Genomic DNA, 15,357 nt, shown 5'->3' with positions numbered 1-15,357 from the left:
GCCATTCTTCCCAACGATTGCCCGCTAGCGTTCGTCGGAACTGAATATTAAGGGGGATCGATTGAAAGACCGATGCAACGAACACCTCACGTCGTTGAGCAATACGGTATAAAGACGGATATTGGATGGCCAAGGGTGTCTCGCCAAGCCAAGTATCCTCCCAGAAACGTGTACTCGTGCCGTTTCCAATAACAAACTTCGTCCTATTAAACAACGACTGTTTGACTTTCATCAAGCCTTTCCAGAAAGGCGAATCGGTCGGCCTGACAGTAACCTGGGACAAAGTTTTTGTCTGGAGGTACTTGCTGCGAAGGATTTGAGCCCACATAGCATCATTCTCCAATGAGAGCTTCCACAGCCACTTGCTAAGAAGGCATTTATTCTTAACTTCTAGATTCTCAATACCTAGACCCCCCTGGTCTTTCGGTCTACAGATGATGTCCCATTTAGCAAGCCGATATTTTCTTTTAAGCTCATCACCCTGCCAAAAGAAACGCGATCGATAGAAGTCCAGTCTCTTCCTAACACCAACTGGGACCTCAAAGAACGATAGGAGAAACATTGGCATACTCGTGAGCACCGAGTTAATCAGGATTAATCGGCCTCCGTATGACATGAGCTTACCCTTCCAAGAACTCATTTTTTTCTCAAACCGATCCTCGATGCACTTCCACTCTCTGTTAGTCAGCCTACGATGGTGGATTGGAATCCCCAGGTAAGAGAAGGGTAACTCTCCCAACTCACACCCAAACAATTGCCTATAAGCCTTCTGTTCATCTTTGGCCCTACCAAAGCAGAACAGCTCGCTCTTATGAAAATTAATCTTTAACCCGGTCAATTGTTCAAATAGGCATAACACCAGCTTCATATTTCTCGCCTTGGCCAAGTCATGCTCCATAAAGATGATTGTATCATCAGCGTACTGAAGGATGGATACACCTCCATCAATTAGATGAGGTACCAATCCACCTACTTGACCATTTTCCTTAGCCCTTCCTATCAAAATTGCTAACATATCCACCACAATGTTAAACAAGATAGGGGACATCGGATCTCCTTGTCTTAGGCCTTTATGTGTCTGGAAGTAATGACCTATGTCATCATTAACTTTAATTCCCACACTACCTTTTTGCGTAAATGATTCAACCTGTCGGCGCCGGGCTTCATCAAAACCTTTCATACGCAATGACTGTTGGAGGAATGGCCATTTGACCTTATCGTACGCTTTCTTGAAATCCACCTTAAAAATTACTCCATCTAATTTTTTGGAATGGATTTCATGGAGTGTTTCATGCAGGACGACCACCCCTTCAAGGATATTTCTGTCCGGCATGAAAGCAGTTTGAGACTGTTGCACCACAGAATGCGCAATCTGTGTGAGTCTGTTTGTCCCGACCTTGTGAAAATTTTGAAACTAACATTGAGGAGACAGATCGGCCTGAATTGCTCAATTCTCACCGCATCCGTCTTCTTGGGAAGCAGTGTGATAGTCCCGAAATTCAAGTGAAATAATTGAAGCTGGCCACAGAACAGATCATGGAACATAGGTAGTAAATCCCCCTTAATAATGTGCCAGCACTTTTTATAGAACTCTGCCGGGAATCCATCCGGTCCGGGAGCCTTATTGTTTTTCATCTGTGCAATAGCATCAAACACCTCCTTCTTCGAGAACGGGGCAACCAGAATATCATTATCGGCAGCCGATAGCTGAGGCACATCCTCAGTCCTGGACTCATCGAGGGACACACAATTATTCTCCGGAGGTCCAAACAACTGCTTATAATAGTCGGTAATATATGTTTTTAGGTTGTCCTGGCCTAAAATAGTACCCTCGTCTTGCTCAAGCTGAAAGATACGCTTCTTTCTGTGCTTGCCATTGGCTATCAAATGGAAGAACTGAGTATTCGCGTCCCCTTGGACCACTTTGCGGACTTTAGCACGCAAAGCCCACTTCAATTCTTCTTCGCGGAGCAGTTCTTTCAACCTCTTCTCCGCCTCATTTTTAGCCTGAAGCAGTTGACGTTAAGATAGTGGATTCGGCCTGTATGTCCAGGGCCTGTATAAGAGCAAGGAGTCTATCCTTTTCCATCTTATACACACCACTGAGGTGCTTAGCCCAGCCCCGTAAGAAACTCCTTAAATGCCTAATCTTATTCTGCCAACGCTCTAACGCAGTCTTGCCTCCAACACCTCTATCCCATTCCCTGGCCATCAAGTCCAAAAACCCCTCACGTTCAAACCATGACATCTCGAAGGAGAAGGTGTTCTTGTTACCCACATGGTTCGGCTCACCTGAGTCCACGAACAATGGGGTATGATCAGATATTCCCCTTGAAAGAGCTTGCACCGTCACCAGAGGGAACTTTTGTTCCAAAATCAACTCTATGTTAGAACATTTACGGTTTTATAAGCTTGATGTGATGATAATTTTTGTTATTGAAAAACGAATTTGAGTAGGCTTATGAAGAGTTTAGGTTAAACTCTTGTACGGTGTATTAGCTTGATGCAAACATTAGATCACTAACTATATAGGATTTTATTATGAGAAAAATAGAACTTGAAAAATTTGAGCTGTTTTTGTTGGTGTATAGGTACCTGAGGAGGATTAATGTCGGACGCAGGGTTGAACCATGTGCATATCTTCTCGTCCCAACATCGAGGCAGCCGCTGTACTAGCTCGGTCTTGCCATCAATGAGGTTGCACCTGAACACGCCACGCTTCCCGAATGTAAAGGTTCTATTATTTTGATAGACAAAGTAGGCACACCCGCCTTGGCCGTTGGGCACCCGCGACGCCTCCACAACGAAGCTATGGCGCGCACCCAGGAACAACACATGGTCGGCTAGACTATGTCCGTCCCTCCTCAACCATGTCATCTTCTCCGGTGCCTGCAATGTTGACAATGCCGGCTCATGGAGTGCCTGCACTGAAACCGTGACATCTAGAAGGTCTGGCCCCGGCTGATACCTGTAATATTCCCCGGTCTGAATCGACACCCATAGAATTTCGCCACGGGACTTAAAGACGTAGTTGTACGCGTAGGTGGATTCACCGAAAAACGCTTCCAGCATGCAGCAACACCCTCTCGTCCCTGACAAGCACGTCACTTGTGACATCGGTGTTTGGTGTGACGACGTGGCATGTACCAGCCTCCATGATGACCAGGATCTTGCCGCCTTGGTATGCGACACACGTCAAATCATGTTCGGATGACCAGGTGGGGCACTCGAGGGTCCTCTCGACTATCGTCCACTCTGCGTCTCCGGGGCGAAGTAGAGCCACCCTGAAACTGGCCGTGGGCCTAATCCCAACCATGTTGCTGATGTAGGAGATGCTGTAGAGAAGGGTTGTGCCGTCGTCGTTGATAATGACGTACGGATTGATCGTCTTCCCCCACAGGCCGAGTTCGCGCGGGAGCGGAGGCAGGTGTGCAGTGGCTCTGGTGAGAGGGTCATGGAGGCTAGGGCGGAGGCTATCAATGGTCAGGCAGCAGCGGGCGGTGCCGCCGGTGCTGATTCCCCACATCCCCCAGGGCTCGGACAGCAGCGGCTGCGAGCGGTAGTTTGACCCGGAGAGGACGCATCTCAACTCGAGGCGCGTCGAGTCTTCCTTCACCGCTGCGAGGAGCCATGGCAGGAATTGGACCGTCGTCGTCGCCGTTGGGTACCACGAGGCACGCCATGATTTGCAAACGGCGTGGAAGTGGACGAAGTCGGTGACATCGTGCAGTCGGCGTGAGATCTCGCTGGCTAGATCCGGCGGTAGGTCAAGCCACCGTCTTCTCTCCATGGCGGCGTGGAAACCAGATCGATGGAGTGCACGTTAGTTGCGGAATCAGCCGGTTTTATATGCCTAAGTTCTTTCGCGTACTGTCACAAAAAAAAAGCTCTTTCACGTACGTACTCCACCCGGCTCTAGTTGCCACGTAGTACTGTATATATACCATCTTTTTTACAGCCTACAACTGACGTACAAATTAACTTTTTTATTGTTGATGATTGTTGGTTTTATGATAGCTAACAAGTCTTGCCGGCTGGTTACATACACATTTTCTTGTGCTAAACATTGTATGAGATATCATAAATTTAAATTATATAGTTAAGTGATTATTTTTTTTGAGCATCAGTACAGACACAAGCGCTCATATACACGTGCATACACTCACCCCTATGAACGCACACACGCACACCCTACCCCTATGAAGCTATTAGATCAAGGATGACCATTAGATTAAGATTTGTGGGTCTAATCGTATTGTGTTTATGATCCGTGCGGTGTTATGGGGCTAATTGTGGGATGCACTTAAGAAAGTTCTTATTTGATTGTTTAATAGTAGTAGAGAAAAAAGATCTTATACTATTAGTTTAGACGAGGAGTACTTGAAAACTCCAAAATGCAACAGGATTCCATTGCAAGATCTCTAGTTTCTGCTCTATGCACAAAACAACAATTTGCGATCTACAAATCCTCTTAATTTCTCAACTGATATATACAAACCATCAAATGGAAGCAAACATCTGCAGCTCTCCGACATCGATTGTCATATTCGGATCACATTGAGAGGTAGGTCACATACCAACAACTTTTTTTTAAAAGGGAACAAGCACCTTTATTTTAGAACGGGATTGCTAAATCCCAGTCGACTGGGACTTAACCAAGTCTCAGTCAATTCTATATTTGTGAGATCTTATGTGGAGATCCGTAAAAAAAATATCTTAAATTTTGCCTTTCTTCTTTTTATATGTTTTGTCACTTGACTAAGACTTGGACTGAGATCTAGCCACACCCTTCTTATAAACATATTACAAACACAGATGCTCATATTACAAAACTCACCCTTATAAACATACACACAGATCCTACACATGTGAGCACTTACAAAATACTGAGCCAGCAAATCTTGAGATTGACAAAGTCACCCACCAACACCCTAAATCAAGGGCAAAGTGTTTTAATGTGAATCATGTTATTACTTCTTGGAGTAGTAACTAGAACCTGATGAATTGGAGCAATGGTGGGCTGGGGTATGAGCCACGTGCACATTTCGTAGTCCCATCCTTGGGGTAGCCACTCGATGAAGTCTGTCATGTTGTCGATGAGGTTGTACTTAAACACACCACACCGCTCATGGGGCTGGCGGTGGCCCAGGTCATCGCAGTACAAGAAGTAGGCGAACCCGCCGCTCACGCCAAACCGCGACGCGTCCATGGTGAAACTGTTGGGCCACCCCAGGAAAAACAAGCGATCGTTCAAGCTCTTGCCATCCTTCCTCGCCCACTGTAGCTTCTTCGACCCCTCGGTAACCTCCTCAAGCACATGCATGGACATCCACAGTGCGCGAACCAGGCGGCAGACACCCTTTCCATCGCCGTCCTGGTACGGATAGTCCATCTTGATGTGCACCGATGCCCAGAGAAGCTCGCCGCGAGACTCGAGCACATAGGTGTACTCGCAGAAATAGCCGTCACACTTGCGCGGTGTCCAGAGTGGCGTGGGGACCAGCACATCATCCTTGTTCGTTGCTGCTGTGGATGGTGTCATCACCACGAGCCAGAGGTTGTTGTACATTGTCACAATGATCTTGCCGGCATGATACATGGCATAGAACTCGCCATGGCAGGGCGTTTCCAAAGTCCTCTGGACAAACGTCCACTCATCGTTGCCGGGATGCAGGAGCGACGCGCTGAACTCGGTCGTGTAGAGGTCGCTACTGCTGCATTTGCTGTATTTGCTGTATAGAAGTAGGGTACCGTCATTGTGGATGATGCCACTAGGGTTCTTCCCCAACCGGTCGATGTGTGGGGAGAGAGGCGGGTTAGCGAAGGCCCCTCCGGCGACAGGTTCGTGAAGAGTCGGGCTCAGGGGAGAAACCGTGAAATAGCGGATGTTGGTGCTGTCGGCGCTTGTCACCCCGTTCATCATGGTGGCAGATATTGGCGGCGGCACGCGGTAGCTTCGGCCGAAGAAGACGGATCTAAGCTTGAGAGGGTCATCACCAGGCTTGCTGCGCGCGAGGAGCCATGGCAGGAACTGATAATCTGTCGTTGTCGCCGTTGTCGGATCGTGTGAGCCGCGCCATGGCTTGCAGACCGCGTGGAAGCGGACGAAGTCGGCCGGGTCGTGCAGGCGGCAAGAGATCTCGCGGAGCAATTCTGGCGGGAGGCCCATTGGCGACGACGTCCCGTGCATGACGGCAGGTTCGTCTCGTTGAGAGAGATTAACCACGCGAAGTGCACGATGAAGGTGGAGTACTTTCCGTACGTGCACGACGAAGCAAGAGATGGTGGGACTGGGATACGTACGTAGACACCACGGCGACACGCTTGATTTAATCCATTGATTGATCTCGCTGGATTTATTACGAAGGCGGGCAAATACAAAACCTAGACGGTGCTGAATTTGTCTACTACTCGGATAGGACACAATACGTGATGGAACCGAGCACAAGACGTGCTTAATTCTAGGGAAGCATATAAGTCGGCCAGCCGAACTGGTGTCGGTCGACTGTGTTAGAAATATATTTAGGATACATATATTTAATGGAAAACGCTTGGCTTCAAGCGGCGGATCGCACCCGAGCGTCCGCCGGCTTGTTCGTTCGACGTGTGTCCTATCCGAGCGGTTCCTTCTTTTCCTTTTCATTCTGCCAACGTGGCCGCTGCTCGCTACTCACTGTCTGTTATAATAGTTTCTGCAGCAAGGTCTGTGTTGCAAAAAATATGACAAGACCTTTGTTACAGAAAAATTAAATTACAATGAGACATTTGTTATAAAAAATATAAATTGCAAGAAGACCCGTGTTGCAAAAATAAACTGTAATAAAAACCGTGTTGCAAAAATAAAATCTACAACTTGATATATGTTGCAAAATTTTGTGCAACAGGACCCGTGTTGTGGAAATTTCCTGCAACACGACCTGTGTTGCATTAATAGAAACTTCGCTCGATCGCTCAATCCAACTCATCGAATGGCTCGCGTAGCAGCACTCATATTTGATAATCTAGAACTTGTAATCTGTCTCCTACCTTATCTCCAGACATGGAGTCTTGTTCTTCAATTCTTGTACTTAATATATACTCGTCCTCGAGGCTCAATAATACATTCATCATATTCCGCAACAATTCCTCTATCTCCCTTCTAATATGGTATCAGGCTTACCTCCGCCGCTTCTGCCCTGCGCGCCATCCCGGGGCGGTCAGCCTCCATGATCGCCTGCGGGGGCCATGCCGCCAGTACTTAGGGTCCGTCTGCCGGTTGTGTTGGCCCGCTGCCCTAGAGAGCCTTTTTCCCGAGCTCTTGCCATGGGTTTCTTTTTGGTTTTCTGATCTAAGCTTAACGGTTTGCGTCGCCCACCGGCGCCGTTGAACCCCTTCGCGCGCCTCTACTCCAATACTACCGCGACCAGTTGGCCTCTCATCCGACCCTGCGGGCACGCGCGCTGAGGCGGCCCGTCAGGGCCAGTAGCCGTCCGCGCGTTGGCCCGTCGCCGCCTTGCTCGTACCGGACTCCTGCATCGTCCCGACCCGGCGGCCTTGCATGATACGGCAGACCAGCACAGCCGCCGTTCGCGCACCGGCACGACTGTCGATCCATGCTGTCCATTGTCACCCGCCTCCACCGTGTCTGCACAGCGGACCTACGTTGTGCCTCGCTGTCCTCGTCCCCGACTACGTCGGGCCGGCTGCCTTGAACTCGGGCGCCGCTGCTCTGTTGTCGCTCGGGCCTCGCTGCCCGGGCGCTGGCACTGATTTGGCAGACCGGGTGCCGGTGCTGACGCGCTCGTCTGCACGTCGTCCCACGTCGTCCATCGTCGTCAGCTCCATCCCAGACTCCGCCGCCAACCCACCTCCACCGAGCGGCGTCCCCGACCTCACGCGCGATCGGCTTGATCACCCGCTCGTAGCCGCGATTCGCCCCATCTATGCCGCGTGACCGACCTGGCCAGTCGGGTTCGCGCGCCTCCGCAGGTTCCGGAAGACCGTCCCGAGTACAGCGCGCCTCTCCACCGATCGAGCATCGGGCTGCCGCTGCGTCGTCCCGTCGGGCCGCAGTGCCGCCGCCCCATGGTTCTCCGCGCGACTGCATCGACTCGCGCATCGCCGCTGCGTTTCCCCTACGGGGCGTTGTGCCGCGATATGCGGTCCCTGCTGAATCGAGCGCCAGAATCCAGTGGGACCCTCCACGGCAGGCTGGGATGCTGGGGGTGGCAGGCCGAGATGCTGCAATCCCCGGCATTGAAAAGTGCAAGCTGCCATCAGCGACGTGCAACCGAGCAGAGGCGATGCTGGTAGCGGTAAGCAAAGATGCTACAACCATGGAGGCAACTATTTTTGTTCTTCCCCGTGTTTCTATCGCTTCAGGCTTCCGGTGATAGTGTTGCCCGGTTTGGACTTGAACATCTCATGGCACGACATGGTTTGAAAGTTTATCTCACGGGAAAAATGCCATGACTATTTATCTCGCTTACTGGAAGCTAAAGGTTTTTTTGGGGGGAATCACCACACCTACTCTTTATTGCATAATGTTTTGGTATATAAACAAGTAATTGCCAGCTGGGACGAAAGGCAAAAATGACGGCCGCACCAAAGACGACGCAACTTTTACTAAATTGTGAGCCTCTACATTTGCATTTCTACTCTCATATGATAATAAGGCACTAGCGAACATCCTCTGCTTGATGAAAAACTCCTTGACAATGGTGCCATAGCTGCACAGATTTACTTTTATGTTTCGCATCACCTCCCATGCAGTCCGTCGTAACCTGCTGAACATGTGATAAGTTGAGACTCCCAGACGCCTCCTTGACAATGGTGCAATAGCTACCCGCAAAAAAAGAAGACAATGGTGCCATAGCGACACAGATTTACTTCCTGTATGTTTGGCATCACCTCCCATGCAATCCGTCGTTATCTGAACATATGATAAGTTGAGACCCCCATAAGAGGACAGTGAAGAGGAGCTGCCTCCCCCCACCCCCCCACCCACCCACCCCCCAAGGTGCCGCAAGCTGCCATCAAGACAGTTTGACTCCAGCAGATTGTGCTTGCAACACGAGGCGGATTCAGGAGGGGGTTGGCAGGAGGTGCTGCCGCGGCTCCCGTGCCATCCCCGTTTGGCTCAAAGGTAGATGCTGCAGATGTCTCGTTCCTGGCCATCGCGCCACTGATTACAGAGATCTGTTTCGATGCTCCCACTGCCTCGAGAATGGTCATCGGTCACGTGGTTGTCGTAATGCTTGGCATCCGCTCAGCTTACTGTCAAAATCTGTCATGCTGATGCTGGCTGTCCATCATCAAGCTTCAGCTCCACATCAGGCCCATTCCGAGGTGATTCGGTGTGATTCGTGGGGGTCTATAGTTGCTGCTCCCACAGGCTCACCAACCTCAAGTAATTTGGCCATGCAGTATGGTCTTTGTGCACAAGTCAAGCTGATGCACTCTGAACTATTGGAGTTATGTCGAATATAGTGTACGAGGTAGGTTACAGTTGGACTTGTAGTTGTATTGTGTTTAGATTGGATATGGAGTCGTGTCCTAATAGGACACTTGTATCCTAGGCCTCTCATATATAGCGGGGCTAGACACACGATGTAACCTATGCCAACATAATAGCACCGGAACGCAGGGGAAGCCGGCGGCTTGTGCTGGTGTCCAGGGCGACCGGGTGCGGTATTGTAGCGGTGTCATGGGGAGGAGCGCCCATAGTCAGGCCCCGGGGATGTAGCCATATTGGTGAACCTCGTTAACAAATCTCGGTGTCGTGCTCGTGTGATTGCTTGGTCCTCGGATGATCGACGGTATGCCTCAGATTCATTCTAACAAGTGGTATCATGAGCAAGGTTATGAGGAGGCTGCGGATTATTGATCTGGAGGAAGAATCGAGTCGAGATGCAGCCGGTTGTGGTGTGGTTCTCGGCAAGATTGAAGGAAGCATATGCGGAACGTGCAGCAGCAGGCGAGGCCACGAACAAGCGTCGGGCAGCAGATCGAATCAGGAGCAGCGGTGGCATGCGCATGCAACGCGTGTGGAGCAGCAGATCGAGATGTCATAAGGCGGCGGCGTGACGTGTACGAGGAGGGCAGCAGGTATAGCGCTAGGGCACAGTGTACACGCGGTGCGAGGCAAGCGCGTGGAGGCAACGAGAGCCTGGCGCGCGTGGCAGGCCAGGCCGTGCAGAGTGGATCAAGGCCCGTGGCAGGCTAGGCTACAGGACGTTTCCGTCGGTTGCACTACGTGAGATTTGTTTGAGGAGAAAAATTAGCACAAGGACCAGAATCAGACCGTGATTGCTATCTAAAAGGAAGAGAAAGATATGTCCAGAAGCTACGTGTGAATGTGTGATGGATTGGAGTTTGACTAGCGTCATTGATCTCCTTTGGTACGTGCCCACAGGAAGGCTACATGGGATTTATTTTTTGGTCTCCTTTTGTTTGGTACACAGTTTGTGTATGGATGGCAGTCGCACTTGAGGATTCGAGGAGTCTGGAGCGTGCTGGGCAGAATCATGCATACACAGGGCGTTCAAGATATGCACAGATGTGCGAGCAGTCATGGTGCAAGGTGAAGCATTGTTGTAGCCGGACAAGTTTGGCTAGGTCGGACTGGCCAGTCTGACGGATCGACTTGGATGTCGGTTGGTACAGAAGACGGTGGTGAAATCGGCGACGACGACATAGGATCATGATGCTGATGGTGACCGACTTCTGGGCGTGGAAACACATGGCGCAGGCCCGAGGCTTGTGTGGCTTCGACAAGACTATGGCGCGGGGTTGATTCAAGACGGTGATGGTGTATGCTGGTGGTGACCGACTTCTGGGCGTGGAAACACATGGCGCAGTCCCGAGGCTTGTGTGGCTTCGACAAGACTATGGCGCGGGGTTAATTCAAGACGGTGCACATGAGAGCTTGGAGTCGACGGGGCGCGGGGTGGCACGTACAACCACCATGGAGTCATGTGGAAGGTGGAGCTGGATTGAGGGGCTACGGCGTAAGTCGACAGAGAGTCGAGGCCTATTCAGCGGGAAAAAGCGAGTGGCATGCAGTTCGGACTGGAGCCCAGTGGTTTGATGGAAGCGTGAAACTCGTCATCGGTCGATGATGATCGGTGGTACTCTTCAGTGGGGGTTGAGTGGTGTGGGTTTGCGACCATTGAGACTCGACCGGGACAGCGGAGGCTCGACGCGGTAATAGCGCCGAGGCGTGCAGTGCACACGGGGCATGGAGATGGGCCAGGGCTCTGGTGGTCATACATGTGGTGAGACAACTGCGAATTTGACTCGGGATGACTACAAGCAACAGTGAAATTCCTTCAAGTTTCAGACAGGCGGTCAAGAAAGGAGCGGTGATGTTGAGTTCAGGTAACTCTTATGTGTGACACCCAATATGTGAGTTGTTCACTTTCACGCAGGTCAGTGACCGGTGTGTGATGATGTTGACGGATACTCTGGAAGTTGGGAGCACAGACTAGAGTAAAGAGGAACTTAATTTTGCTCGAGTCTTGACTGTGGTCAGGAAAAGGAGGGACTACAAGTTGCAGGTGGAGTCAAATGGAGTCTTTGGAGTAGTAGCGGTACTCAGGGGATAAGCTTAAGTCCAATGTACATGAAAGTTTGACGCATTGACGAATCCAGAATGGTGGAGAATATTCGCCAAGGTGGAGTTTGTTGGAGTTGTGTCGAATATAGTGTACGAGGTAGGTTACAGTTGGACTTGTAGTTGTATCGTGTTTGGATAGGATATGGAGTCGTGCCCTAATAGGACACTTTTATCCTAGGCCTCTCATATATAGCGGGGCTAGACACACGATGTAACCTATGCCAACATAATAGCACCGGAACGCAGGGGAAGCCGGCGGCTTGTGCTGGTGTCCAGGGCGATCGGGTGCGGTATTGTAGCGGTGTCATGGGGAGGAGCGCCCATAGTCAGGCCCCGGGATGTAGCCATATTGGTGAACCTCGTTAACAAATCTCGGTGTCGTGCTGGTGTGATTGCTTGATCCTCGGATGATCGACGGTATGCCTCAGATTTATTCTAACATGAACTATAAGAGTTGGCTTCATTTTAACTGAAGGAGGTGGTCCAGCCTATGCGTGATGTCGCTGAAGGACTGTTGTCTGCCTTGGTTTGAGACCTTTCTTGAGCATGCTCGAATACACATGTGCGGGTATTTGGATAAAAAAAATTCCAACCGGGCTCTCACCCCTTTCCATTAATCAGTTAATGGAAATATTCGGTACAAGTCTCCAAACATCGACCATCGACAACTAAAAACATAGGAGGCAGGAAAGGGGAGAAGTGAGTTGGGACATTAACAGGAAACTCACAGCAGATGCTTGATGTCGAAACATCTGCTATGGAACGGAAACCTTAACACCATCACCTATCCGAGCGGTTCCTACTTTTCCTTTTCATTCTGACAACGTGGCCGCTGCTCGCTACTCACTGTCTGTTACAATAGTTTCTGCAGCAAGGTCTGTGTTGCAAAAAATGTGACAAGACCTTTGTTACAGAAAAATTAAATTACAATGAGACATTTGTTGTAAAAAAATATAAATTGCAACAAGACCCGTGTTGCAAAAATAAACTATAATAAAAACTGTGTTGCAAAAATAAGATCTACAACTTGATATATGTTGCAAAAATTTGTGCAACAGGACTCGTGTTGTGGAAATTTCCTGCAACACGACCTGTGTTGCATTGATAGAAAGTTCGCTCGATCGCTCAATCCACCTCATCGAATGGCTCGCGTAGCAGCACTCATATTTGATAATGTAAAACTTGTAATCTGTCTCCTACCTTATCTTCAGACGTGGCGTCTTGTTCTTCAAGTCTTGTATTTAATATATACTCGTCCTCGAGGCTCAATAATACATTCATCATATTCCGCAACAATTCCTCTCTCTCCCTTCTAATATGGTGTCAGGCTTACCTCCGCCGCTTCTGCCCTGCGCGCCATCCCGGGGCGGTCAGCCTCCATGATCGCCTGCGGGGGCCATGCCGCCAGTACTTAGGGTCCGTCCGCCAGTTGTGTTGGCCCGCTGCCCTAGAGAGCCTTTTTCCCGAGCTCTTTCCATGGGTTTCTTTTTGGTTTTCTGATCTAAGCTTAATTGGTTTGCGTCGCCCGCCGGCGCCGTCGAACCCCTTCGCGCGCCTCTACTCCAATACCGCTGCGACCAGTTGGCCTCTCCTCCGACCCTGCGGGCACGCGCGCTGAGGCGGCCCGTCAGGGCCAGTAGCCGTCCGCGCGTCGGCCCGTCGCCGCCTTGCTCGTACAGGACTCCTGCATCATCCCGATCCGGCAGCCTTGCACGATACGGCGGACCAGCACAGCCGCCGTTCGCGTACCGGCACGCCCGTCGATCCACGCTGTCCATCGTCACCCGCCTCCGCCGTGTCTGCACGGCGGACCTACGGTGTGCCTCGCTGACCTCGTCCCCGAGTACGTCGGGCCGGCTGCCTTGAGCTCGGGCGCCGCTGCTCTGTTGTCGCTCGGGCCTCGCTACCCGGGCGCTGGCGCTGATTTGGCAGACCGGGTGCCAGTGCTGACGCGCTCGTCTGCACGTCGTCCCATGTGGTCCTTCGTCGTCAGCTCCATCCCAGACTCCGCCGCCAACCCACCTCCATCGAGCGGCGTCCCCGACCTCACGCGCGAACGGCTTGATCACCCGCTCGTAGCCGCGATTCGCCCCATCTATGCCGCGTGACCGACCTGGCCAGTCGGGTTCGCGCGCCTCCGCAGGTTCCGGAAGACCGTCCCGAGTACAGCGCGCCTCTCCACCGATCGAGCATCGGGCTGCCGCTGCGTCGTCCCACGGGCCGCAGTGCCGCCGCCCCATGGTTCTCCGCGCGACTGCATCGACTCGCGCATCGCCGCTGTGTTTCCCCTACGGGGCGTTGTGCCGCGATATGCGGTCCCTGCTGAATCGAGCGCCACGAATCCAGTGGGACCCTCCACGGCAGGCTGGGATGCTGGGGGTGGCAGGCCGAGATGCTGCAATCCCCGGCATTGAAAAGTGCGAGCTGCCATCAGCGACGTGCAACCGAGCAGAGGCGATGCTGGGAGCGGTAAGCAAAGATGCTACAACCCTGGCGGCAACTATTTTTGTTCTTCCCCGTGTTTCTATCGCTTCAGGCTTCCGGTGATAGTGTTGCCCGGTTTGGACTTGAACATCTCATGGCACGACATGGTTTGAAAGTTTATCTCACGGGAAAAATGCCATGACTATTTATCTCGCTTACTGGAAGCTAAAGGTTTTTTTGGGGGGAATCACCACACCTACTCTTTATTGCATAATGTGTTGGTATATAAACAAGTAATTGCCAGCTGGGACGAAAGGCAAAAATGACGGCCGCACCAAAGACGACGCAACTTTTACTAAATTGTGAGCCTCTACATTTGCATTTCTACTCTCATATGATAATAAGGCACTAGCGAACATCCTCTGCTTGATGAAAAACTCCTTGACAATGGTGCCATAGCTGCACAGATTTACTTTTATGTTTCGCATCACCTCCCATGCAGTCCGTCGTAACCTGCTGAACATGTGATAAGTTGAGACTCCCAGACGCCTCCTTGACAATGGTGCAATAGCTACCCGCAAAAAAAGAAGACAATGGTGCCATAGCGACACAGATTTACTTCCTGTATGTTTCGCATCACCTCCCATGCAATCCGTCGTTATCTGAACATATGATAAGTTGAGACCCCCATAAGAGGACAGTGAAGAGGAGCTGCCTCCCCCCACCCCCCCACCCACCCACCCCCCAAGGTGCCGCAAGCTGCCATCAAGACAGTTGACTCCAGCAGATTGTGCCTGCAACACGAGGCGGATTCAGGAGGGGGTTGGCAGGAGGTGCTGCCGCGGCTCCCGTGCCATCCCCGTTTGGCTCAAAGGTAGATGCTGCAGATGTCTCGTTCCTGGCCATCGCGCCGCTGATTACAGAGATCTGTTTTGATGCTCCCACTGCCTCGAGAATGGTCATCGGTCACGTGGTTGTCGTAATGCTTGGCATCCGCTCAGCTTACTGTCAAAATCTGTCATGCTGATGCTGGCTGTCCATCATCAAGCTTCAGCTCCACATCAAGCCCATTCCGAGGTGATTCGGTGTGATTCGTGGGGGTCTATAGTTGCTGCTCCCACAGGCTCACCAACCTCAAGTAACTTGGCCATGCAGTATGGTCTTTGTGCACAAGTCAAGCTGATGCACTCTGAACTATTGGAGTTGTGTCGAATATAGTGTACGAGGTAGGTTACAGTTGGACTTGTAGTTGTATTGTGTTTAGATAGGATATGGAGTCGTGTCCTAATAGGACACTTGTATCCTAGGCCTCTCATATATAGCGGGGCTAGACACAC

General features: G+C 51.1%; 1 protein-coding gene across 1 annotated transcript; it reads right to left on the bottom strand.

Moving 5' to 3' along the window:
- Window positions 1-4,936: 4,936 nt before the first annotated feature.
- On the bottom strand, window positions 4,937-6,190 carry LOC125547379 (uncharacterized). Its single transcript, XM_048711268.2, has one exon. The coding sequence runs from the start codon at window positions 6,188-6,190 to the stop codon at window positions 4,937-4,939; it is 1,254 nt and encodes a 417-aa protein (XP_048567225.2).
- Between the last annotated feature and the right edge of the window lie 9,167 nt (window positions 6,191-15,357).

This window comes from Triticum urartu, chromosome 3A (genome assembly GCF_056163025.1).
Source record: "Triticum urartu cultivar PI428250 chromosome 3A, HENAU_Tu73, whole genome shotgun sequence".
Lineage (NCBI taxonomy): Eukaryota > Viridiplantae > Streptophyta > Magnoliopsida > Poales > Poaceae > Triticum > Triticum urartu.
This window is presented reverse-complemented; position numbering and strand designations above follow the sequence as displayed.